The sequence below is a fragment of the Xiphophorus couchianus genome, chromosome 24, assembly GCF_001444195.1.
Source record: "Xiphophorus couchianus chromosome 24, X_couchianus-1.0, whole genome shotgun sequence".
NCBI classification, from domain to species: Eukaryota; Metazoa; Chordata; class Actinopteri; order Cyprinodontiformes; family Poeciliidae; genus Xiphophorus; species Xiphophorus couchianus.
This window is the reverse complement of record NC_040251.1, coordinates 19,213,901-19,239,600: the sequence shown is the minus strand read 5'-3', so window position 1 is coordinate 19,239,600 and position 25,700 is coordinate 19,213,901. Positions and strand designations below refer to the sequence as shown.

At 46.0% G+C, this 25,700-nt stretch overlaps 3 protein-coding genes across 5 annotated transcripts; all 3 read left to right on the top strand.

Annotated features, from left to right (window-relative positions):
* Positions 1 to 118: 118 nt before the first annotated feature.
* On the top strand, positions 119 to 10,770 carry xdh (xanthine dehydrogenase). 3 transcript variants are annotated; one of them, XM_028010458.1, is made up of 35 exons: positions 119 to 280; positions 1,161 to 1,218; positions 1,753 to 1,849; positions 1,981 to 2,089; positions 2,151 to 2,277; positions 2,366 to 2,427; positions 2,635 to 2,724; positions 2,800 to 2,880; positions 3,229 to 3,376; positions 4,055 to 4,147; positions 4,262 to 4,413; positions 4,486 to 4,579; positions 5,256 to 5,365; positions 5,521 to 5,705; positions 5,776 to 5,938; positions 6,018 to 6,107; positions 6,184 to 6,353; positions 6,501 to 6,624; positions 6,700 to 6,819; positions 6,895 to 6,991; positions 7,067 to 7,191; positions 7,389 to 7,522; positions 7,797 to 7,884; positions 7,965 to 8,051; positions 8,135 to 8,326; positions 8,404 to 8,549; positions 8,703 to 8,784; positions 8,889 to 8,984; positions 9,197 to 9,400; positions 9,511 to 9,563; positions 9,637 to 9,751; positions 9,834 to 9,899; positions 9,973 to 10,161; positions 10,244 to 10,411; positions 10,495 to 10,770. In XM_028010458.1, the coding sequence occupies exons 1-35, from the start codon at positions 194 to 196 to the stop codon at positions 10,543 to 10,545; spliced, it is 4,053 nt and encodes a 1,350-aa protein (XP_027866259.1). In that variant the 5' UTR covers positions 119 to 193; the 3' UTR covers positions 10,546 to 10,770. The 3 variants fall into 3 exon arrangements, with proteins under 3 accessions (XP_027866259.1, XP_027866261.1, XP_027866262.1); XM_028010460.1 differs by having other exon boundaries at positions 1,753 to 1,863; XM_028010461.1 differs by lacking the exons at positions 119 to 280; positions 1,161 to 1,218; positions 1,753 to 1,849; ... (1 more) ...; positions 2,151 to 2,277; positions 2,366 to 2,427 and adding an exon at positions 2,436 to 2,530.
* Positions 10,771 to 12,177: 1,407 nt separating this feature from the next.
* LOC114140624 (tetraspanin-7-like) lies at positions 12,178 to 15,237 on the top strand. Its single transcript, XM_028010733.1, has 7 exons — positions 12,178 to 12,501; positions 13,328 to 13,516; positions 13,619 to 13,693; positions 13,763 to 13,858; positions 14,135 to 14,290; positions 14,635 to 14,718; positions 14,784 to 15,237. The coding sequence occupies exons 1-7, from the start codon at positions 12,418 to 12,420 to the stop codon at positions 14,850 to 14,852; spliced, it is 753 nt and encodes a 250-aa protein (XP_027866534.1). The 5' UTR covers positions 12,178 to 12,417; the 3' UTR covers positions 14,853 to 15,237.
* Positions 15,238 to 15,811: 574 nt separating this feature from the next.
* LOC114140656 (mid1-interacting protein 1-B-like) lies at positions 15,812 to 17,877 on the top strand. Its single transcript, XM_028010784.1, has 2 exons — positions 15,812 to 16,046; positions 16,598 to 17,877. Exon 2 carries the CDS (start codon positions 16,755 to 16,757, stop codon positions 17,190 to 17,192), a length of 438 nt encoding a protein of 145 aa, XP_027866585.1. The 5' UTR covers positions 15,812 to 16,046; positions 16,598 to 16,754; the 3' UTR covers positions 17,193 to 17,877.
* Positions 17,878 to 25,700: the final 7,823 nt, after the last annotated feature.

Sequence of the window (25,700 nt, the reverse complement as noted above, 5' to 3'; positions counted from 1 at the left end):
TTAGCCTGCAGGGGCGTGTAATAAGTTTATGATCAAAGTTCTGACTGTGGCGGGTCGTCGGCCCGACTGCAGCATCGCTTCTCCTCACGTGACTGGAACGGATCCGACTCCCGTTGGACCGCAGGTTCTGGGAGGAGGAAGAGGAGGAAGAGGTGGGGCCTTCCTCTGAAGGAGCTTCATTAGCACCAGCAGGATGGAGACCAGCAGGAACAGAACCATGGCCGACTCTCAGAACCGGACCGGCTCTGATGAGCTCATCTTCTTTGTGAATGGAAGGAAGGTAAGACCAGGTCGGTTCTGGTTCTGGTGGAACTCAGGAGTTCAGTCTGATCCCATGCTGCATGTTGACCCACTGATACCAGGCTCGGTTCTACTGACCCGACCCGAATGGAGAAATCTTCATTAATCATCTGCAGTTTGGAGAAAACAGAAAATATTGAGAAAGGATTTAACTGATCTGAGCTGGTTCTGGTTCTGGTTCCAGACCCAATCCGTCCTTTACTGAGGCTCCAGTATGTTTAGTTTATATAAACAAGGTTTTAATATTGAAATCTAGATTTTATTTGTTTTATTTTCATTTATTTATTAGACTTTTCCCTGATTTAGATGTGTCATTTGTACCTTAATGTCTTATTTTTATTTTTTTATTATTATTTGTCCAGTTATTTTAATTAATTTATTATATTTTAAATGGTTTTTATTCATTCATTACATTCAAGAATTATTTTTTGTTTTAAAATGACAGAACTGATGATACACACAGTATGTCTGGATTTTATAAGTTAGATTTTAATTGGTAGTTTATTTATTTATTTGTATTTAATTTTCATTTATTTATTTATTACTACTTTAAATTATTTCTTCATTTTTTTATTTGTTTATCTTTTTATTTTAAAAATGTTCAGAAATTAAAACTTAAATCTTAATTTTTATTTGAATGTAATCTTATTTATTCTTAATATCCACCATAATATATTTTTATTTCATTTATTTTATTTGTGTATTTAATATTTTTTAAATGTTCCATTTAATTTCAGTAAATTCATTTTAATAATTTTTGTTCTTTGTATTTTTAATTTACATCACTTTAATTTATGAAATACAATTTTTAAAATTATTTTTATTGTTTTTTTAGGTTTTTATTCTGTTAACTGTTGCAGATTGTTGAAAAAAACCCAGATCCTGAGACGACTCTGCTGATGTACCTGAGGAGGAAACGTAAGATCCGACCCACGTTTCATCATCAACCAGTTAAATGTTTTATATCAACTTCCTGTCCGTGAGGAACCCCAGAATGAAGTACAACTAGAAAAAGGTCAGAGGTCAGAGAGAGCCTGATGGAGAGGAAGGATGGGTCAACAGAACCAAAGAGACCCGCTCAGTATCTAGTGAAAACCTTCTGGGTTTTATGGTAAAACCTGTTTGTAGGAGACTGCAGGTCAGCAGGACGATGAATCAAAACGGAGTTTGAGGAGAGACATGATATTTAGCATGAGAAGGACCAGAGATCGTGACACGATGTTGGACATTATGAGATTTAAGACTCAGACTGTGAAAGGTGATTTCCCTTCAGGTCTCTGGTTGAGTGAAGACGTTTGGACTTCCTCTGGCTACTGCTGATTTAGATCAGGATTGTAGTTTTGAATCTTAAACATTGAGTACATGAGCAGTCAGGAGGTCAGAGTGAAGATTTGACCAGTTCTGCCAATGATTCCCTGATTTCCACATTAACTCACGGTGTGTGTCCCTCAGTGGGGCTGACAGGAACCAAGCTGGGCTGTGCTGAAGGGGGATGTGGCGCCTGCACCGTCATGCTGTCCCGATACCAGGCGGAGCCGCAGCAGCTGCTGTATCCTCCGCTGGGTGAATGAACCGTGCCTGGACTGCGGTCATGTGCTTCCATCTGACTTCTGAGACTTTCCACACCAACAAACTGATTTCACAGCTGCTCAATGAACTGTTGTCTTCAACTGATCTCAGACATTACGCCGTGAACGCCTGCCTCGCACCCCTGTGCTCTCTACACCTGGTTGCCGTGACAACAGTGGAGGGAATTGGCAGCGTGGCGAGGAAGCTGCACCCTGTACAGGTGAGACCAGGTGTCACCGTCTGAAGCTTCATCAGTGGCATTAACGTCCGTCTCTGTTCAGGAACGGATTGCCAGGTCTCACGGCTCTCAGTGTGGTTTCTGCACTCCGGGAATCGTCATGTCTATGTACGCACTGCTGAGGAACAACCCCACTCCAAACATGGCCGACGTGGAGGAGGCCTTCCAAGGTTGTTGTTAATGGAGGCATCAGACTCTGACTCTCATCTTAATCTGAGTCGTTCTCACTGCAGTAATGAAAATAATCTTCACTCTCAGGAAATCTGTGCCGCTGTACAGGATACAGACCGATTCTGGAGGGATACAAAACCTTCACGGTGGTACGAACGGATGGCTTTGTGTTTCTGGTTTCAGTAACTTTAACATGTCTGTACCAACGTAGGGACCATAAGCTGTCACCATAGAGACAGTAACAACTAGCAGGTGTAAAAAAACAAAACAATGATTCATGGTGTTTACCATGAGACAGCAGCAGATTCCAGCTGTCCACATGAAGACAGTAACAATTTTAACTTGTGTTCTTCTAGAAAGGCGGATGTTGTGGAGGCAAAGGACAAAATGGCTGCTGTATGACCAATGGGAACGGAGCTTTCCAAGGGTCAAAGGACAAACCAGAGGCAAGCCTCACTAAAAGCCGACATCAGTACGAATATCTTTGGTTTGACCAGCATTAAATGTAGATTGTTTCACAGGAGGCAACATCTCTGTTCAACACAGCAGACTTTGAGCCTTACGATCCCACACAGGAAGTCATCTTCCCCCCTGAACTCATGGTGAGGAACACAACACCTCTGGAGATTCATTCAGAGAGGTTTCAGGAGTTAAACCAGGCAAAGTACCATAAATATGTTACATATAAACCTGCCTATCATCTGCGTATGGTTGAACATAGGCTTTTGTTTCAGCCAAAAATCTAAACTACACAAAGGAACCGGAGCAGTCCAGGTGTACTACAGTACTACGGTACTACAGTACTACAGTACTTCAGCTGTAGTATCATTACGTTTAGTCTAATTTTACACTTTGTGTGAGAAAATAGTCCACTACCAAGTTATTTTGACCCTTCGCTGATTATTTGATGAATGACTTAAACGTTTCTTCTTGCCTTTCTTCTCCCATAGAATCTGTCTAAAGGTCAAAGATCATCACGTTCTCTGTGTTTCCATGGAGACCGGACAACATGGCTGCAGCCAGAGAGCCTGGATGAGCTTCTGCTCCTGAAGTGGAAACATCCAGACGCCCGACTGGTGGTAGGAAACACCGAAGTGGGTGAGTTTTCTGCTTCCCTACCGCCATCCATCCATCCATCCATCCATCTATCATCCATCTATCATCCATCCATCCATCCATCCATCCATCCATCCATCCACCCATCCATCCATCTATCCACCCATCCATCCATCCGTCCATCCATCCATCCATCCGTCCATCCATCTATCCATCCATCCATCCATCCATCCACCCATCCATCCATCTATCATCCATCCATCCATCCATCCATCCATCCATCCATCCATCCATCCATCCATCCATCCACCCATCCATCCATCTATCCACCCATCCATCCATCCGTCCATCCATCCATCCATCCATCCGTCCATCCATCTATCATCCATCCATCCATCCATCCATCCATCCATCCATCCATCCATCCATCCATCCATCCATCCACCCATCCATCCATCTATCCACCCATCCATCCATCCGTCCATCCATCCATCCATCCGTCCATCCATCTATCATCCATCCATCCATCCATCCATCCATCCATCTATCCACCCATCCATCCATCCATCCACCCATCCATCCATCTATCCACCCATCCATCCATCCGTCCATCCATCCATCCATCCGTCCATCCATCTATCATCCATCCATCCATCCATCCATCCATCCATCCATCCATCCATCCATCCATCCATCATCCATCCATCCGTCCTGTTCCAGGTATTGAAGTCAAATTTAAAAACATGGTGTACCCTGTGGTCTTGGCTCCGGGTTTCATCGCTGAGCTGAACGCAGTGACTCACACTGAGGATGGTGAGAATGATTCTTCCTAAAGTAGCACAAACATCATAAACTTCATTCATTTTAACACTAAAAGTCCAAAATATACAACACAAGACGTGACTAAGCATCCTCTCTGGTCTGTAGGCGTCGTGTTTGGTGCAGCATGCACCCTCAGCCACATGGGGGCGGTGCTGAAAGAGGCTGTTCAGAGTCTTCCTCCTCACCAGACTCAAGTCTTCCAGGCCATCTTGGAGCAGCTGCGATGGTTTGCAGGACAGCAGATCCGTAACGTAGCTGTGAGTTTCTAAAGTTCAGATCATCTGAAGTCATCACAGGAGTACAGTCTGTGTAACTGGTTGTGTTTTCAGGCCATTGGTGGAAACATCATGACAGCCAGTCCCATATCAGACCTCAACCCTGTGTTTATGGCGGCGGGCTGTAAACTCACGCTGAGGGACAAAGGTAGAACTTTTCCTCCTGGTTTATCTGGTTCTGTTTCTGTGTGAAAATCATCCTAAAGATGAAGCCACTGAGAGACAAAACGTCCTGATGTCACACTGTCTCTGTTTGTCAGAGGGGGCGGGGTTTAAGCGACCTTTAATCAAGAGTCCAAACTGGATGTTTTTCTGAATGTAAACAGCCTGTTACACAAGTTTTCACCAGAACTTGTGCAATGTGCAGTGTTTAATGTTTTCAGACTCATGAACCTTTAGTCCTTTAGGAGATTATAATCTCTGTAATGATTATAATGGGTAAACCTTTGTTCTTCTTGCTGCTTCAGTAAAATCTTTGAGGTGCTGCAGAAACAGGAAGTTCATCAGTTTGATGAAAGACCTCAGATCTGGTGTTGCCCACCTACCCGGGTCATCTTCAAGTCCATCAATTAGCAGACAGTCTGTCCTCTGGACAGATGAGACCAACATAGAGATGTTGGACCATTATGGACTGAACCAAGAGTCAAGCACGGTGGTGGAAGGGTGATGTGGGTTTATTGTACAGCTACCGGACCTGAACACCTAGTGGTCACTGAGTAGACCATGAAGCTCTCTGGAGCCAAATGTCACAGGAAGTCAAGAAAACTTTTCCATTTTCCTATGACTGCATTTTAATTGCCACCCTTCTCTTCTCCATCCACCAGATGGCAGTCGGGAGGTTCAGATGGACGACGGTTTCTTCACAGGTTACAGGAAGACAACCGTACGACCTCAGGAGATCCTGCTCTCTATACTCATCCCATACAGCAAGAAGGTTGGTGTCACATCAGAACTATGGTCTCTCACCAAACTATCATGGACGTCTCGAAGCCTAAACCTGAGTCTGGTTGTCCTCCACTGATGACCTTCTCTGCCTTCTTTCATCCTGACTCTCTCCTTTGAGGCCGCTGACCTTTCCTCTCTCCACAGTGTCAGTTCGTCTCAGCCTTCAAGCAGTCCCCACGCCGTGAGGATGACATCAGCATCGTCACCGCGGCGATAAGCGCCATCTTCTCTCCTGGGACTGATGTAGTTAAAGACCTGAGGCTGAGTTATGGTGGCATGGCGCCGGTGACGGTACTGGCCAAAAAAACGGCAAACCGGCTGCTGGGAAGGTAAGAACTGGAGGGTAAAGATCAAACCGGGAGAGGAAGACTGGATTCAACAACGTGCTGCGTTATGCAGGCAGTGGGGGGAGGAGCTTCTTCAGGAGGCTTGCTCCTCATTGGCTGAGGAGATGAGCCTCGACCCCTCTGCACCCGGTGGCATGGTGAGGTACCGGCAGACCCTGACCCTAAGCCTTTTCTACAAGTTCTACCTGACGGTTCTGCAGAAGCTCAGATTGCAGGTTTGTCTCATTGAGTTCAACTTCTTCCATCTAATGAAAGTAAAACCAGACAGTCTTTTAAGATTTGTTGTTCTGTCAGGGTCTGAGTGTTCAGGAGGTTAGCTCAGAGTGTCTGAGTGCCACAGAGATTTACCATCCAGAGACACCGTCCAGCGTTCAGGTCTACCAGGTACAGCAAACACACCTCCACCACGCAGACAAACACATCTAATGTCCAGGAGTGTAATTCTCTGCTCGACCTCCAGGCGGTGCCAGAGGGGCAGAACCAGGATGACATGGTGGGCTGTCCCATAATGCACCTGTCAGCCTTGAAGCAGGCCACAGGTGAGGCGGTTTACTGTGACGATGTGCCTCTCTACGAGAACGAGCTTTACCTGGCCCTCATCACCAGCACCAAGGCTCACGCTAGGATACTGTAAGACACACTGCGGTCACACCTGGACAGTAACACACACCTGGACAGTAACACACACCTGGACAGTAACACACACCTGGACAGTAACACACACCTGGAAAAGTAACACACACCTGTCTGGTCTCACCTGCTGTGTGTTCGCTGCAGCTCTGTGGATGTATCAGTGGCAGAGCGATGTCCCGGAGTCGTCTGCTGTCTTTTTGCCAGTGACGTTCCCGGCAGTAACGTAACTGGAGTAAGACAAGACGAGACAGTCTTCGCCGACGGCCAGGTGTGTTTCTGTCAGACCGATCAATCAGGTGGTTCTGTCATGTTCAGGTTAATGATGCGTCTGTTGTTTTCACAGGTGACCTGTGTGGGTCACATTATCGGTGCCGTGGTGGCCGACTCTCAGCTTCATGCTCAGAGAGCTGCCAAAGCTGTGAGGATCCAGTATGAAGAGCTGAAGCCCATCGTCACCATCCAGGTGAGACCAGAACCACCTGGACGCTCAGTAATCACAGTAGAACTCACTGAGCCACATTTCTGTTTCCTTTAACAGGAAGCCATTGCCGCCCAGTCCTTCTATGAGCCAATCAGAACCATCCAGAATGGAGACCTGGAAGCAGGCTTTAAACAAGCTGATCACATACTGGAGGGTACAACAATCTGCCCCTTGACCTCCATCTGACCTTGGTTAATTAGATGGTAATTAGCCAATGACTGTCTCTAAGGTGAGATCCACATGGGAGGTCAGGAGCATTTTTACCTGGAGACAAACGTCACTCTAGCTGTTCCCCGAGAAGAAGATGGAGAAATGGAGCTCTTCATTTCCAGCCAATCGCCTTCTGATTCTCAGGTAACAATCAGAAATCAGTACCTGTGTTATGCAGAGTCCATAACACAGGTACGCCTCAGGAAGCTGTCAGCCATGTTCAAAAACTAAAACCACAAATAACCTTAATCCTATTTCTAAGTTTAAATGTTCACTTTCATTCAGAGTAGAAAGAATCGACCCTCCTATCTGACACATTTTGTTTGTCTCTTGTTCTCCAGTCTTTTGTAGCAAAGGCCTTGGGTGTCCCAGCTAACAGGGTGCTGGTACGAGTTAAGCGGATGGGTGGAGGGTTTGGAGGAAAAGAAAGTCGGACCACTGTGTTGTCCACTGTTGTTGCCGTGGCAGCAAACAGGTAGGTGTCCCATTGTTTCGTGTTAAAACTCTGAAACTCCGGGGCGTGCTGTGGTGGCGCAGGGGGTTAGCACGCCCCACGTTTGGAGGCCTTAGTCCTCGACGCGGACGTCGCGGGTTCGACTCCCGGTCCCGACGACCTTTGCCCCATGTCTTCCCCCCTCTCCTCACCCTCCTTCATGTCTGCCTACTGTAGAAAAAATACGAGCCACTAGCGCCGCCGAGAAAAAAAAACTCTGAAACTCCAAAGATTTAAAGAGTTTTGTGTGTTTCAGGTTGAAGAGACCTGTCAGGTGTATGCTGGACAGAGATGAGGACATGCTGATCACTGGAGGTCGTCATCCGTTCTACGGGAAATACAAAGTATACATAGTTCCCCTAAGCTTCTGATAGAGGTAACATTATTGGGAGGATCTGAGCTTCACTCCTTGTTTCTGTGGTAGGTTGGTTTCCTCCAGAGTGGGAAGGTAGTCGCTCTGGATGTGTCTTTCTACAGCAATTCTGGAAACTCCATGGATCTCTCCCAGGCAGTGAGTTTCATCCACAACCAGGATTTCTCTTCTTTTCATCACACGCTATGCTGACGATACTTTGCTTCTTTGTATTCATTCAGATTATGGAGCGTGCTCTGTTCCACATGGAAAATTCATACCGGATACCAAACGTGCGTGGCCAAGGTTTCATGTGTCGCACCAACCTCCCATCCAACACGGCCTTCAGAGGCTTTGGAGGACCTCAAGGCATGATGGTTGCTGAGAACTGGATTACAGATGTGGCTCATAGTCTGGGCCACTCACCTGAGGAGGTCTGTCCATGAATAAATGTCTGAGCAGCTGGACTCTGGCGTAGGAGAGTCCAGTTAACGTGTCTGTTCCCCTACAGGTGCGCCGGTTGAACCTGTACTTGGAGGGAGAGTCAACGCCCTACAACCAGATCCTGCATGGCCTCACACTGGATCGCTGCTGGGACGAGTGTCTTTCACGGTCTGAATACGAGCAACGACGAGCAGCTGCTGATCTCTTTAACAGGTAAAACTACTGAATCTGAAGGAAACGTTTAGCTCCAAACTGACAACAACTAGACTGATGGATGTTTCTGACTAGCTTTGACCTCCTTTACCTCCGAAGTTTAAGTCACCAGAGTAAAGTTGTGCATAAAATGGTTTTTGTGTTTCATTTCAGACAGAACCGATGGACCAAACAAGGACTTGCGATCGTGCCCACTAAGTTTGGCATCAGCTTTACAGCCACCTTCCTCAATCAGGTTTGCTCTACTGGGCAGTGATCTGCTGCAGGTCAAGCAGTGTTTGAGGAATCTAAGGAGTTTATTCATGAATAAGTTTGACCTACTGTGTTCTTTGTCTTCAGGCTGGCGCTCTCGTCCACATCTACAGAGACGGCTCTGTGTTGTTGACTCATGGAGGGACAGAGATGGGACAGGGACTTCACACCAAGATGGTCCAGGTGGAGAACTGAAAAAACAACAACTTGTTAACACACAACCCTCTTTAAATCATCAACCACGTCTTCAGCTGCTGACTTGACCTTATTTCAGAAGGAACTGCCCCGCCTCAAAAAACAGCAGCTTTCTAGAAAAATAAATTACCGTATAAGGTGGTATATTAAAATATGTAAGGAAATCAGTTCAGCATCATGTGCATCTGAACTGTGTCCAGGTTGCCAGCAGGGTTCTGGGTATTCCCTGTTCAAAGGTTTTCATCTCAGAGACCAGCACCAACACCGTGGCCAACACCAGCCCCACCGCTGCGTCCGCATCCACCGACCTCAACGGGGCGGCCGTTCAGAACGCCTGTGAGATTCTGCTGAAGCGCCTGGAGCCGTTTAAGACCAAGAATCCCAAAGGATCTTGGGAGGACTGGGTGAGAAGAACAAGGAAGTCACACGACCTTGTTGTTTCTTTTTCTTTAATCTAGATGAACCCAACATCTTGGGTCTTTTAAATGTCCCAGTGTTGGTTTGTGTTTTCTAGGTGAATGCTGCTTACTTCGACAGAGTAAACCTCAGTGCCAACGGCTTCTACAAGTGAGCTTTCAAGTTCAGTCAGTGCTTTGATTTGAGTTCAACCAAACTGGAAGGGTTTCCTTTGCTTCACTAGGACTCCAGATCTGGGCTATGACTTTGACACCAACTCAGGCAGAGCCTTCAACTACTACAGCTACGGAGTGGCTTGTTCAGAGGTGGAGATAGACTGTCTGACTGGAGCTCACAAGGTGTGTACTGTCCTTATACTTTAGCCCTCAGATTAAAGTATAAGGAAGGCTTTTTGACTTTTCTCGTCACTTTGTGTGGCAGAACTTGAGGACCACTATAGTGATGGACGTAGGTCACAGTTTGAATCCAGCCATCGACATCGGACAGGTAAGTCATCAAACACTCTGCCGTGGTTTAACCGGATCCCCGGTCTGGTCTACATCTTCTCCTGTGGGTGCAGGTTGAGGGGGGCTTCATGCAGGGTCTGGGCCTCTTCACGCTGGAGGAGCTCCATTACTCCCCTCAGGGGGTCCTCCTCACTCGGGGTCCTGGTTCCTACAAGATTCCAGCCTTCGGCGACATTCCCACTCAGCTGACCGTCTCACTGCTCCGAGATGCTCCCAATGAAAAGGCCATCTTTGCCTCCAAGGTAACATCGTTGACCCTGCAGACAGAAACATCCCTGCTTTCATCCAGAGCAGGACGTTTTAAACCGACTCTCTCTCTACCAGGCGGTGGGCGAGCCTCCTCTCTTCCTGGCGGCGTCTGTTTTCTACGCCATCAAAGACGCCGTCAGAGCCGCCCGGGCGGAGTCACAAATGATGGGACCCTTTAGGCTGGACAGCCCAGCCTCAGCAGAAAGGATCCGCAACGCCTGTTGTGACCGATTCACCAAGCTGGTATGAAAACCTCCAGGAAGATGCTTCAGTGGTGCAGAAATAAAAACCTTCCTGATTGTTTGGTTCTGCTGGTTTCCTCCCAGTGCCCTCCAGCTGAGCCAGGAACCTTCACGCCCTGGTCGGTACGGGTTTAGAGGACGATCTGGTCTCAGTTTACAGAAGCCGTGATCGTCTCATCATCCTGGCTGTGATGAACTGCTGGGGTTCTGTTCTGGATACTTCAGATGATACAGAGAACCGCCGAGGTTCTGGGAGGATTTCCACAAATCTGCTTCGTCTAATTTCACCATCTGTAAGGACCAAACTGGAGCTACATGACGATGACTGTGTCTGGAGAAAATAAAACTTGAGGAAACCTGCTTGAATTTCTGTGTCACCTTGAGAATAAAGCTGCATTCTGAACTCTGGCCAGGAGGGGGAGCTGCTGTAGTTTTAGGTGTAGGAAGATTCCTCCTTCCATCAGGTGCTCCCCTCAGTGATGTCACTTCCTGTTTTAGAGTCATAACAGCTTAAAAAACACATTTTAAACATGAAACTAGCATCTTCAGTGACCATATAAGGTGTTCCTGACAGCTGCATCCTGTGATGTGGTTACCAGGTGATTTAGTTGAGATCAGTTGGTTTAGTTGTCCACAGACAAACAGTTTGATTTGTGGAGGTCTGATGAGACTAAAGGAGAAATGTTTGGTTATAATGATCATTGTTACGTTTAGAGGAAAGCAGGGAAGCTCACCATCCACACTGTGAAGCATGGAGGTGGCAGCATCATGCTGAGGGCTGTTTCACTGCAGAAGGACCTTCATAACATGACATCATGAGGAAAAACCATTATGTAAAAACATTTAAGGAACATCTGAAGACAGGAAGTAAAAACCTGGTTGCTGATTAAATGTGAACCTTTGAGTTTGAAGAAAGAATTAAAAGATGTTTTAGCTGCGATTTCTGCTTAGCAAATAGAAATAACTGATGTAATCTAACTGACCTAGAGGAGGTGAGGTTTGGTCTGATTTAACTTCAGTCAGTGACAAACAAATCGAGGATGTTTGGATTTATTGGGAACTTTATGTAAAGTTCTGGTTTCAGTAGATCCAGGTACCATCTGGGCTTCCTGTGGGTGTTCATATTCAGAGGTGGATCATAAGGACGGATATTCTGAGACATCGATGAGACCTAAAGAACAGAACCTCCTCCGACCCAACAGAACCTCCATGGTTCTGCTCAGCAGTGTTTCTAACTTTGATCTGATCAGATCTTTGTAAAATTCAAACTAGATGAACGACTAGCATCTCTCAGGAGGTCATGTTGGACCGATGCTCTTTTCAGTCCTGGCTGGTGTTCAGAACCAGGTCCATTTCCTTTGGGGTTGTTGTTTTGAGGCCCAGTTCTGTAGAACCCGGTTATGGCCTGAAGCTGGAGCAGCAGCGGTTGGTTAAAGCCGTGGTTATCGGGCCGTCCTGGACCGAATCTGGGCGTAAAAGAACAAGAACCTCTGTGTTACTCTGGCCGTGTCTGCGGCCCAAACACCACCTGCGGCAAACATCAAGCAGAGTCAGAACTGGACCTCGGTGCCACTGAGCCTTTAATGTGGCGCTCCAGCAGAACATCACGCGGACCGTACTGATGACCCGGTTTCTCTCTGGTTTCTGTCCCACTGAGGGCTGGACTGTAGAGGAAGCACCATGTGACCATCATACTTCACACCATGACCACACAATTCACACGGAGGTGAGGGGGGGTCTCACCCCCACCACACACCACCCGACACATTCTGGACATTCACACGTTCATCTGTGTTCACCCAGAACCCAAACTGATCCAGAACCGCTCCGTAAAAACTCTAAAAACAAACTTTAACTGAACTGATTCTGAAGAATCCCGTAACGTTCGAGGATGTTGCAGTTTTATTTCCCTCCAGCAGAGGGCGCCGTTTGACGCGTCAGAGAGCCTTCATCAGCCCATACAAAGACAGAGGAAGAGGAGCAGCGGGTCCAGTTGAAGTCAGACTGATGATGGCTCCCAGCAGGATGGAGACCAAACCGGTGATCTTCATCCTGAAGACGCTGCTGCTGCTTCACTCCTTCATCTTCTGGGTGAGGACCTTCCTCTTCCTCCTCTTCCTCCTCTGGCAGGCTGAGGAAGAGGAGCAGAGTTTACGTTTCTCCTTCTGCAGGTAGATCCTGGTTTCTAGAGGCAGGTAGGAGCTGAACCTCCACGCTCAATCAGATAAATTAATTAACATCTGTTAATTATATTTTGTTAATTGAAAGTAAAAAGACAGAATATTCTGACTTTATGACTTGAGATCAAATTCATAAATTAAATTAGGCAACAAAACCAATAACTTTTGGCATAAATAACCAGACCCATTATTTAAGGAATGTAATGATTTGATTCTTTTGGACCCGGCCCGCCTCCCAGACGGTTTGTGCTGCTGAACAGAACCTTTTCCTCCTGCTCTGCTGAACCACAGAGGATCAGATTCATCTACATTTCCCCACATTAACTGGATATGAGTTATTGTTATTTCTCAGTTTTTGGGGCTTTGTAACATTTTTCCTGTCCCAGCAGAGGAACAGAAACGAATCATTAAAGATCTGAATTATCTGGTTAAATTCACCTTCCTTCAGTGAACCTGAGCCGTTAGCATCGCTGCTGCTGCTGCTCTGGTTCTCGTCTGTTTGTCACTTTGTCACTTGGCTGCCGCCGTTCGCTCTCAGTCATGTGCTGCTGAATCACGACCCGCCTCCTTCCTGTGACTCGGCCCATCTGGTCCGGTTCTGATCCCACAGAAAAACAGATAATCGGGCAGGTTCTATCGTCTGGAAACAGAACCAGGACCTGAGATCAGGAATCATGATTTATTTAAAACAAGCAGCTGACTGGCCGTCAGTCTGACCGCTGACTCCGCCCCCTCAGGTGACAGGTGTGGTCCTGCTCTCAGTGGGGTTGTGGTGGAAGTTCATGTTGGGGCCGTACATGCTGCTGATCTCCAGCAGCCCCTCCAACGCTCCGTATGCGCTGGCCGGTACCGGCGCCGCCATCGTCCTGTTTGGACTGTTCGGCTGCTTCGCCACCTGCAGGGGTCGACCCTGGATGCTCAAACTGGTGGGAGATCTCTTCAGATTACACCCTGAGGGGACACAGATTAACAGATTAACATGATTACAGGAAGCAGAATGTCTCATCTTGACCTCTGACCTCTTCCAGTATGCAGTGTTTCTGTCTCTGGTTTTCGTGATTGAACTCGTCGCTGGAATCTCTGGGTTCATCTTTCGTCACGAGGTCTGAAACATTCCGGTTCATTTCAGACATTTGACTCGGTAAATCATCTGACCGGCTGTGTGTCGCCAGATTAAAGGAACATTCCTGACGTCGTACTCTGAGGCCGTCATGTGGTACAACGGATACGATGAGAGGAGCATGGCAGTGGACAGCGTCCAGCGCACCGTGAGTACAGCAGAGTTGAACCCTTAGTTGGTCGTAGCGTTCCTCAGGGCTTCTGCTCAGACCTTCCTATTTTCTTGTTTTTAATCTTTTTATTCTCTGTCTCTGTCTTTGAAAGAACAACATCCACATTTATCAATTAATGGCCTCTCTACATTCACCATGGCAACCTGCAGATCACACCATACGCAGACGATGCACTAGCTTACTCATAAGAAAACCAAAAACAGAATCGGCCTTTAAACGTTGCATCTTTTGTCTTTCTGGATGTTTCTTCAGTTACACTGCTGTGGAGTCCAGAACTTCACCAGCTGGTTCAGCAGTGTGTATTTTCCTGCCAGCGGTATCCCTGCCAGCTGCTGTGTTACCTATGTGGAGTGCAGCAAAGCTGACCTGAAGAATGTGACTCTGGCTGCACACAAAGTCTACAGACAGGTCAGGAGGTCACCAGGAGAGTTCTGACTGAAGCTGATTGAAACCTCCAGGAAGCTGCAACAATCCAGTCATTCAGGCTGAGCTCAGTTACCTTTTACTGCCTTCTTTACACATTAATGAAACTTTGATCTTTTTTTATGCCTCAACAAAATGTATGCAGATACAATTACAGGAAACATCATGTAGCAAGAAAACTTTAGAAGTAAAAACTAAAACTTTTGGTCCTAATTTACCTATTAAGAGGTTTATGGAAGAATGGATGGATGGATGGATGGATGGATGGATGGATGGAAGGAAGGAAGGACGGACGGACTGCTTGATGACCCGTCTCCGTGTCTCTGCAGGGCTGCTATGAGCTGGTGGTGTCCTTCATAGAGAACAACATGGCCGTCATAGCTGGCGTGACCTTTGGCATCGCCTTCTCTCAGGTACTGACCCCTGACCTTCACAGGTAACTGATGTTTGGACCCAGTGTGACCCGGTTCTGTCTCAGGTGGTCGGGACGTCTCTGGCCTGCTGCTTGGCCCACTTCATCAGCACCAACCAGTATGAGATGGTCTGACAGGTGAACTGAGGACAGGTGTGTCCTTCACCTGGAATCCTGTCTGACCATCTGCTGTCTCCAAGACAACGCATCAGGAGGACGTCACCATGGAAACCCGCAGACACAAACACACCGTCTCATTGTTTCTTGTATTTATTCTGTTTTATGAGGATTTTTGCAGTTTTAGCTGGTTGCAGTGTTTCCCTGCGCCCAGCAGAGGGCGCTGCGGTATTATTACTGATGATGACGCGCTGGAAGCTGCAGACCAGCTGCGGCCTGTTTGAACCCAGAGCAGGTTTAAGATCAAACTCACATTTTACTCCTTATGTTCAGAAAATAAAATCTCTCTGTGGGACTGAAGCTGTGTTGATCTGATTAACATTAAATGTTTCATTTAAGCAAATTTTCAGATGTAAAACTGAGATTTCTACCGACATTTACACCAACAGATTCTCCTCACTGCATTATAAAAATGATAAAGTCAATAAATCCTCCCGTTTCTGACAGTTTCCACCTTCAGACTCTTAACTGAACCTAAACTACACTTCCTTCAAAATAAAAGCCTCTTACAACTGTTGTTAATTACTGAAGCTAGCAACGCTATTCTTCTCTCAATTATTATATAAAAATATATAATATGATCAAAAGAAATAATTGTTATATATTGTTATATAAAATACAGCAATACCAATAAATGCTAATATAAGGACTGAATAATAATAAAACATAACTTATTTAATATAGTTAAATAATCGCTTATAAAAAAGCGATTCAAATGATTATTTATAGTAATAATACTTAATTATGAATTTTCTTCAAAATAAATAATTGTGCTTAATATAATTAATTAGTAATTGCTGACCCTAAGAATTTATAGTAATTGAATGTTACTAAAATACTTCGTATAAAAGTAAATTAAACTGTTTCTTCTAGTGTTTACTTCATAATTAATCAGTTTAACAATCTAACATTTTCCAACGTTCCACCTGACGTCATGCCGTGTATGATTGGCCATCTTCTGCGTACCTCGCTGTGATTGGCTGTGGCTCATGCTTCCTGAGATCCTAAGCCCCGCCCCGCCGCCGCTCCGCTACACCCTTGTTCGGACAAACCCGCCGACCCTCCCTGAGCTCATCGCTTACCGGACCGACAGACGACCGGAACCCGGTGCTCCACACCCGAACGGCAGCCAGGAACCACGGCCGGAACACGGTAAGCCCTCCGGGCCGACCACCTGCAGGGGGTTTCCGGTTAATGCGGCGCTAGCTAGTCAGATAGCGGGACCCGGAATTACCGCTGGTCTGGAGCGCAGTACCGGCTGTTCTGACCCGAATCCCGCACAGAGATGTTCCGTTAGCCTCCCCGTAGTGAGGATCAATTGGATCAGGATAACCGAACATCCTGGGGTTCTGGTGAATTTGTTCTGCTGATTTTCGGGGATGTTTGCATTGAAAACCCACAGGGTGATGCTGGTTCCATCATCGGACAGTTCCTGTATTTCATCAGCAGTTAGGTTCCTCAGAACCGACGGCTGCCGAGCCGAACCGAACCGATTCTGATGATTGTTTTAATGTTTAAAACAAATAAAGGCTGAAGTTATGTTTTACAGTTTGAAGAGAGTTTATGTTTTTATTAAAAGTAGCAGCTTTTTTCTGCCATGTTGTGTTTAATCTGAACCTCTAGATGAATGTTGGGTTCTGGATTATTATTCCAGATTATTAATCTAGATGGCTCATGGATCATGTCTTCCTGCTTGTTTCCAGGTGGCTGGTGGACGTCTGGAGTCCTGCAGGACCGACCCGGCCCAGAGTCTCCCTCCTGACCCGGGATCAGGCTCCAGCTCCGTCCTAATCCCCCAAAGAGCATTAGCGGGCTAAGTTTGGTCCTGGACGGCGCCGGGCGGTCAGAGCGGACGTCACCATGATGCAGATATCGAACTCCTACAACCAGAAGAACTCGCTCTTCACCGCCATGAGCCGCTTCATCGGCGCCGTCAACAACATGGACCAGACGGTGATGGTGCCCAGCCTGCTGCGGGACGTCCCCCTGGAGGACGGCGAGGACCTGAAGGCCCCGGAGTCCGCCCCGGAGTCCGCCCCGTCCACCAACGGCTACTTCCAGCCGGACGGAGACATGTACAGCTCCTACGTCCTGCTCAAGTCCATCCGGAACGACATGGAGTGGGGCGTCCTGGGCGACGAGCGGCCCAAGGCCGAGGGGGAGCGCGGTGACGACGACGACCTGGAGAAACAGTTCCACTTCCACCTGAACGGACTGCAGGCGGTTCTGTCCAAGCTCACGCTAAAGGCTAACACGCTAACCAACCGCTACAAGGAGGAGATCGGCTGCAGGAACTGACCCGGCCCGGGCGATCCGCAGCTCCGCTTAGCTCATTACCTACAAAACCTAACACCCACACATTAAAAAGCCAGATTATTGACGACCTTTGACCTCTGGTGTTTCTGTTCAAGGTTAAATGTGGAAAAATGAAGGTCTGCTTCACTTCCTGCTAAATTTGCCTTCATGTCTGAACAAGTGTCCTTAAACGCACCATCAGCTTCCAGCCGCACCAACCGGATCAAACCGGTTGGTCTGCTAACAGTTTTTGTAGCTAATGAGCTAAAGCTAACCCTACCTGTGTGACAGTTGGGGTTAAAGGTCATCATAGAGGAAGCTGCTGTTTCCTCTCTGTTTGCTGCCTTTTCCAGTGTCTGTCTGTCCTCATGTCCTTCATTTCATCCTGCGAACTAAACTATGCAACGAAGCGACTGAAACGCACAAACGTCTCTAAATAATCCTCCAGAACCTCCATCTGGACCGTTCTGATGGACTCAGTTTGATGGATGAAGTTGTTTGTTTTGAACTGGAACTCCAGACGTTTTCAGACTGATTCATCCTCTGTTTGGATCAGCCGATCAGAACCTGTAGAACCAACAGAAATTATTTAACGACGCGTTTGTTTAACCAGAGGTCTGATGTTTGCTTCTTGGCTCTGGATGGTTTTTATTTAATGTTCAGCTTGGTAATAAAATGTTCTGATGAACGTCTCCATGGTTTTATTTTCAAACCGAAGCCGATCGGTGCGCTTGACTATGAAATCTGAACTGTCTGCAGAAAGTGGGCGGAGCCTATGCAGCTCACAGAAAACATTCAGTAAACCTGATTAATAACCAAAAAACTAATCGGTAATAATCAATATTGACTGATGTTTGTATCACGATGTTTGTCGGCCATATTGTCCAGTATATAGAACAGTAATTCAGGAGTTAATCTAGAGTCAGATTAAGATCCATCAACAATAATAATCCTGACATTACTGAGAAGTTTGATCCAGAATGTCAAGAGTTAAATTAATAAATTTACTCAAGTCTTATTTTAATAAGTGATCAGAACCAGCAGCACTTTGGTTCTGACTCTATGATCCAAACCTGGTTCTGCTGAGAGTCGATTCATCTCTACTGGATCCTCAGTTCAGCTGAGGTTCTGGTTCTGGTTCTGGAAGTTTGACAACAAAAATCACTTTAATCAAGATTTCTAGTCTTTTTAAAATATATTTTAAACATATTTAAATATTAATACACCATTATTTATTAATTCTGATTTAAATTTTAACTTAAATAATATTTAAAATGTTTTTATTTAATTTATTCTTTTGATCCTGACGTGAAACTGGAGGAATTACAGCAGCAACCAGCAGGGGGCGCTGTGGTAACACACATCACTGCTGCAGGATGTGTGTGTGTCAGTAGGCTGCTTGGTGTGTGACAAGGTTAGAGCAGGAACACACACTCCTGCTCTGATTGGTGTGTGAAGGAATGAGTCAGGTTAAAGGTCAGACCTCGTTTCCATGACAATCACCCTCCCTCTGATTATCACCTTCCAGATGTGCCTCCTGCATGGTTGCCGTGGTTACTGTGGTTTGAGTGACAGCTGGGTGATTCGCTGCGCTGAAGGTTTTTCTTTTAATCATTGAGTTCATGTAAAAAGCTGCAGCAGTTCCTTCAGAGGCCACTAGAGGCGCTACAGCCCAGAAGAACTGCTGGATTTTACCACTGCGTACGCTACACTGATCCTCCATGTGAGGGCGCTCTCTGTCCCGACCCAACAGGACAGCGATGGCCGCCCTGCTGGAGAAGAAACCGGCTAGCCGCTCAGCTAGCTCATGAAACGTGCTAGCATCCATTCTGATAGCGGGAAATGAAAGAATTAGCCAGGAGAAACGTCCAATCAGCACGCTGGACCAGAATTCACTCAGACCGGCTGAGTTCATGGAACGAAAGGTCAGGGGTCAAAGGCGTCACCAGAACCACGTGACCATCGACACGCCGCCATCAGGATGGAGGTTAAGGTTTGCAACAAGTGCTGATTGTGAGGGAAGTGATGCATGATGGGACATCCTGACGGAACCAGCCGGATAAATGGAGAGGAGGAGGAAGGAAGGATGACAGAACGAGGAGACGAAGAGGAAGAGTGACAGATCTCTCCATCTGTTGAGGCGTAAACGAGGCGAGCGACTCGCTTTTCCTCTGAGCTAATTTGAATAATGAGGTGGTCTAATTTCCTCACACAGGCAGAGTCCTGGTTTCCTGCGTGTGTGTGTGTGTGTGTGTGTGTCGCTGCACAGGCTCGTCTCTTCCAGAAAACACAGAATCCTCTGGATGCTGCTCAGCTAGGGGGCGCTGTGGCATCATTGAGCCACTGCTTTGTTAAAAGAAGAAGAGTTAAACCTGATGGATGTTGATCCTTCACTGAATCTTAAAGCTTGGCCTTTTTGAAATGTAATACCCAGTCTAGTCCAGCAGGTGGAGCCCAACACGTTATTTCGGAGAGAAGTTTGCGAACGTTTTGCTCTCTGGTTGGTTTTTGTGTCATTTCTCTCACACACTCCGACACACACACACACACACACACACACACCCCAACGAATAGGCTGAATATTTACATCCCTCTGCGCTCCACTAGAGGGCACTGCTGCACCATTTAACATACATTTAACACAAAAATCTCTTAATTTCAAGCAATAATTAATTCCTGAAAGTTAAATTTAGGAGAGATTAATTAAAACAGCAGTTTATCATTCATTAGGTTAAAGTTACGTCAGAAAAAAATGATCTTTTAAGACGATTTAGCGTAGGTTTAACGGAGCGAGTCGCTTCATCATCGTCAGGGGAGACGAGTGAGGAAGAGGAGGAGGTGAGAAGACGAGGAACACTAATTGATTTCCTCGTCTTCCTCCTTCTGAGTGCAGCGCTGGGCGAGCGAGCATCCGCACAGAGAGAAAGTGCTGGTGGTGAAGCGTGAAAACGAGTGTGTGTGTTCCTGTGTGTGTGTCAAAGAGAGAGGCAGCGAGGGCGAACGAGCGAAAGGGAAGGGGAGCCTTGAAACCGTCTCTCTCAAACACACACACACACACACGCACACACACACAGCATCAGCCTTTTTCTTCTCCTCTCTTTTGTTAGCGCGTTTTTCTGAGGTCGACCGCCGAACTTGGACTCGTTTTTCAGAACTAAACGGAGATTTTTCTTCTACCGCAGCATTTATAAATACCTTTAAATTGATTTTTGGTACAATCCGACTGGATCTAAAATAATCTCCAGATTAAATCCAGATTTTTATTTTAAGTTGTTCAAATTAAATAAATATAGCAGACAAACCGGAGCCCTCCTGGTTGTAGCAGCTTTCATTCCATATATAAATCTCATTTCTCCAGGTTTATTCACCAAAGTTCTGATAAAACCAGTAATTCCTACATGTCTGTGTAGGATAAGAGGCGTGTTAGCGTAGCAGGTTGTTATGGTCAACCAGTTTAATTCAATGCCAAACAGACTGATGAGGTTATTGGACTGGAAAAGCATAGTGATTTTTTGCAGATTTTGACAGATTAAAAGTCTGTTTTTTCTTTTAAATTTATTTATCGTAGCGTGATTTGTCGTAGCGTGATTTGTCGTAGCGTGATCTATCCTAGCGTGATTTATCCTAGCGTGATTTATCCTAGCGTGATTTATCCTAGCGTGATTTATCCTAGCGTGATTTGTCGTAGCGTGATTTGTCGTAGCGTGATTTATCCTAGCGTGATCTATCCTAGCGTGATTTATCCTAGCGTGATTTATCCTAGCGTGATTTATCGTAGCGTGATTTATCCTAGCGTGATTTATCGTAGTGTGATCTATCGTAGCGTGATTTGTCGTAGCGTGATTTGTCGTAGCGTGATTTATCCTAGCGTGATCTATCGTAGCGTGATTTATCCTAGCGTGATTTCGCTCTGACATTAAGCTAACTCTGAGTGGCTCATCCTGCTTCCTGATGTCTCCTTCCCCAGAAGTGCTTGATGAGTTTGCAGACTCAGACAAACCTTCCCGTCTGATAGTTTGGTAGATTCGGTTCGATTGGGACCAAAATGTAAATATTTTTTACATTTCCAGTTGCTGCGGTTCGTATTCACACTGTTCCCCTCCTGGTCTGTGGGGGCGCTGCACCAAGCGCCACTGGAGGAAACAACACAAAAACTTCTGAAGATGCTGAGACCAACTTCCTTCTTAAAGAAATGGAAACCAAAATGGAGGCATTGGATTTTAGCGGATGGAGGATTTCTCTTTGTTGGGTAAATTGTATTATTAGTATTATCAAATATTTGTTGTATTATGTAGCCTTGTAGTTACATTTAGATAATGTTTCTGTGTGTTCATTAATTCTGATTTCTTCCTAATCCCTCCTTGGAAGAGGGAGGTGACAGATATTCTCAGCAGGAATCCCTGTTTAATGGAAGTGTTAGTTGTTCCCAGCTGAGTTTTACAACCCTGGAGGAAACTCTGCTTTGTTCTTTGTGATACAAAGCCGTTGCTTTGAAGCTATACAACGTGTCCCATTCGACGCCGTGTCTGGAGCAGGAAGGATTTAGATTGTAGATACCATGTGTTTAGTTTAGTGATTGTCTTGTAGCACTGCAACTAAAATGCTTTGACCCCACCCCCTAGAGTTGCAGCGCCCCGTGTGGCAGGGTTCCTAAAATCAATAAAACAGAGGAGCGGGAGATGTGTTTTCAGAGCGGTAGGAGATTTGTAACTGAAAGCACATCTCTGTCTGCTCTCCTCGCGAGAAACAAAGAATCTAACTCTCTTGTCTTTCCTGTGTTTGTTTAAATTGTCTCTAATAGGTATTTAGACCTGACACTCTTCATCTAGCTAAAGACCATGAGCCATTTTGGCTGCTAGCGAAAGGCTAGCATGTTTGTTCTGTTTGTATTTACCCAGAATTCCCTGCGCTGCAATCCGCTTACTGCTTTTGGAACAATCTCCAGTTCGCTTGGTGTTCACATATGCATTCAAAAGAGTCCGATTAACAATCATGGCTCCACAAACGAACCGGACTGGAGTTGGATTGAAGCGAACTGAACAGGACCAGAGCCTCAGACTCCACCAGAAAGCGTTTCTTCCTTAAAGCGTCTGTTTTAGGTGATATTTGGTCAGAACCAACCACAGACTTTCTCCTAATTTGTTCACAGCTGGAGGATTTTGCGTTAGCAGGAAGCGAACGAACCTCTAGAGCCACCATGACCCTGAACGGATCTAAACATGGAGCAGGAAGCGCCGCCGTGACCTCTGCAGGAGCCGATGAATCTGAAGTTTTTAAAAGATCTAATGACAAACACTTTTATTCCCCCACTATCCCGCCATGACAGGGAGAATCTCTGCTTCCTGCCGCACATCCAGACTCGGGTCGAGTCTCGCCTGGATGCCGGCGGTTTCCAGGGCTGTGTACACAGACAGCCCATTCATCTTCCCCTTCAGCAGCATCAATAAATGATGGCTGCTCTGCCTCTCTCTGGTTAAATATTCATCGGCAGCGCTGCTCGTCTCGCTCGCTAAACAGCCTCGCAGCGCTGCCAGCCAGCAGCACACACACACACACACGCCTCCACGCAAACACACACACACTCCCTGCGGCGCATTAGCAATTCAATCCGGCGTCTTCAGCATAGCTTCAGGCAGCCACACCATCACAGCTCTGCATGGATGAGTGTTTATTACAGCGTTTATCGCCACTTCTAGGAGCCCGGTCCGTCTCGTCAAAGTTTCCTCACAGCTTGGTGAATCAGAACCAGCTGAAACCCAAAGCTCCAGAGCTGGTTTCAGTTTGAGAGGCGTGTGGTTGGTTTCCTGTGACACGCCACCGCAGCAGGAAGGAGAGGTGTTGGCGGTTTGTCATCAAGCCCGATAGAAATCAGTCACAAGTTGTAGAGGAAGCAGATGGCAGTGAGGTTGGAAGAAACGTGCAGCCGATGTGTTTGTGGTGATCGTCGCCATCTGACCCGCTACCAGAACCAGAGAGTGTTTTATATGAAGCCCCACAAAGCGACATTTCTCTGGTCAGAGCTCCTGGTTCCTGTCTCCAAAGTTCATTGGGTCACCAGGTCAACCAAACATGCAGACGCTCCAACCTGAAGGTCATTTATTCAGACAGATGAATTATCCAGTTTGGACTAGAGGAGGAAGTCTTAGTACCTCATAGGGTCACTTTTCAAAGTCTATTTATTTGTTTAGCAAAGTTTCAAACCAAATTTGTTAGCACTACTTAGCTAGCTAAATAATTAGCTAGTTCAGAGCTAAATATTTTGCTGATATGTTAAAAATATTTAGCACCAAATTAAGCATTTAGCTTGTTAATAAAATATTAGGTTTAGATCTAAATATTTAGTTGATCAGCTACACTGTTAGCTAGCTTGGAGATAAGTATTAGCTAGCCTAGCTAATACTTTCCTAATACTTAAAGTATTAGAGCTAACTCAGTGTTAGCTACATTAGCTCTGAGCTAGCTAAAAACCTTGTCTTCAATATTTAACTTGGAGAATAAATATTTAGGTTAGAGCTAAGTATTCTGATAAATTTAGCTAACAGATTTAGTTTGGAGCTGTGATGGTAACAAAACATGGTAAAAATATGAAGCCACATATTTTACTACTGACTGGCCAAATAACCCAAATTATTGATGTTCATTTTTGATGATGTAACTTCACAAGCGCAAACCAACAGAACCAGTTCAAACATATTTATAATCAAACTCATGTGAATAATTTAGATGGATGAAGGAACATTTGGACCAAACAGTGGATGCTAAGTCCCTGCTGACCCTGAAGTGAGCTGGACTTTTCCCTCTACAGCAGAACCGGAGGATAAAACTCTAAAGTGAACAACGGATGACTCATCCCTCGTTCTCTGCTGGATGAAAGGGTGTGGGCGACCGAATGAGACGAGCGAGGACGTGCGAGGCTCCACAAAACACGGAGAGAGAGAGAATCCAGTACGCATGAATGGTTCTGATCTGGGTCGGTTTACAGAAAACGGTTTGGCCCAGTTTCTATGGGAATGACTGAGTCACTCAGACAGGAAACACTCATTGACTGTTTTCCTCTGGCTGGACTTCAGGAAGCGTTCAGAACATTTATTACCCATCCGACACCAGGAGGTTCTGATCAGCAACAGGAACCAGGAGAAAATCTCCAAACCGTTCCACCCAGCAAATCATCCAAGCATGTAGTTGATAGAAAACCCAACAGACATAAAACAGCCAACAGCAGACCCAGATCAGCTGAACCCACTGATCAGAACCTTCTGACTGCAGGTTTAAACATTTTAAATGTTCTTCCTGTTGATTTAATATCTCGGTATCTAAAGGAAGCAGCAGACTCACCTGGTTTATCCTCCACATGCAGGAACCACAGCTGAGCCCAATGCGTCCAAACTGTCGGTCCGCCTCAAGAAAATGGGCTCCAGCTGCAGTAAACCAGGATTCCTCCTGTAGCTGTTACTGGTTAGCGGGCTTCAGGATGGTCTGCTTTAGGTCAACAGCCTGACATGAAGACAGAATGATCTCAGTTTTTTATTTTAACACAACATGAAGGAGAAAATCTTAAAAAGACAAAAATCAGTTCAAAGAGCCACTACTTTAAAACCTCTGCACCAGTCGTGTCCAGTGTCCTGCCTGCTTAGAGTAGGGACAAGAAGACGGATACCCTAGTCTAAGTACTCATGATGACATCTTATAGTCAAAGTAATCCAGCAGATATGACAGCAGACCTAAAAGATGCTCCATCCTTCGGTTGTCCTTCAACATTTTGGTTTGACCTCTGTTGGACATAGAGAGCATCAGAAATCTGAGGGATAAACCATTGGCGGCTAACAAAACTCTTTCAGTTTGGTTTCATTCTCAGTGAACTGCTTAGCGAACTGGTGCTGAAGAAACTACCCTGGGCTGAAATCCACTGACCTGTAAAGCCTTGCAGCTGTTTTGCAGCTCGTCTGATGTTAACTGCCGATGCCAATGGCTAAAGATGCGCCAGAGATCTTTCAACCGATTCTTTAGTGAGCTTTTCACTTCTACTTACTGGTCTAAATATGGCTGAAGAGGATCCTTATTACCGCGCCGTAGCTTCGTCTGACTCAATGGGTCAAGAAAATGCCATCAGCCGTCTCTCTTCCCAAGAAGACATGGGATGTTTGGTCTGTACACACACCGTTAATCCTCAATCTCTACAACATCAAGTACATCAAGATACGGCTAGAAACGTTATGGTGACAGTAGATAGAAATGAATGAAATACCTTGTGGACCTGGTGGTTGTTCCTCTGAAGCATGTTGAGTCCTCTACCGCAGTGGTCCCCAACCACCGGTCTGCGGACCAATTGGTACCAGGCTGCGCAAGAAATAATGAACTACTTCTGGATCTTTTATTTTGAAAATCCTAAACCGGAAACAAGTACTGCGCGCACACCCCCTCTCCGGTCCGCAGGAAAATTGCGAAGGGTTGACCGGTCTGCGCGACTAAAAAGGTTGGGGACCGCTGCTCTACCAGACCCTCCGATCATCC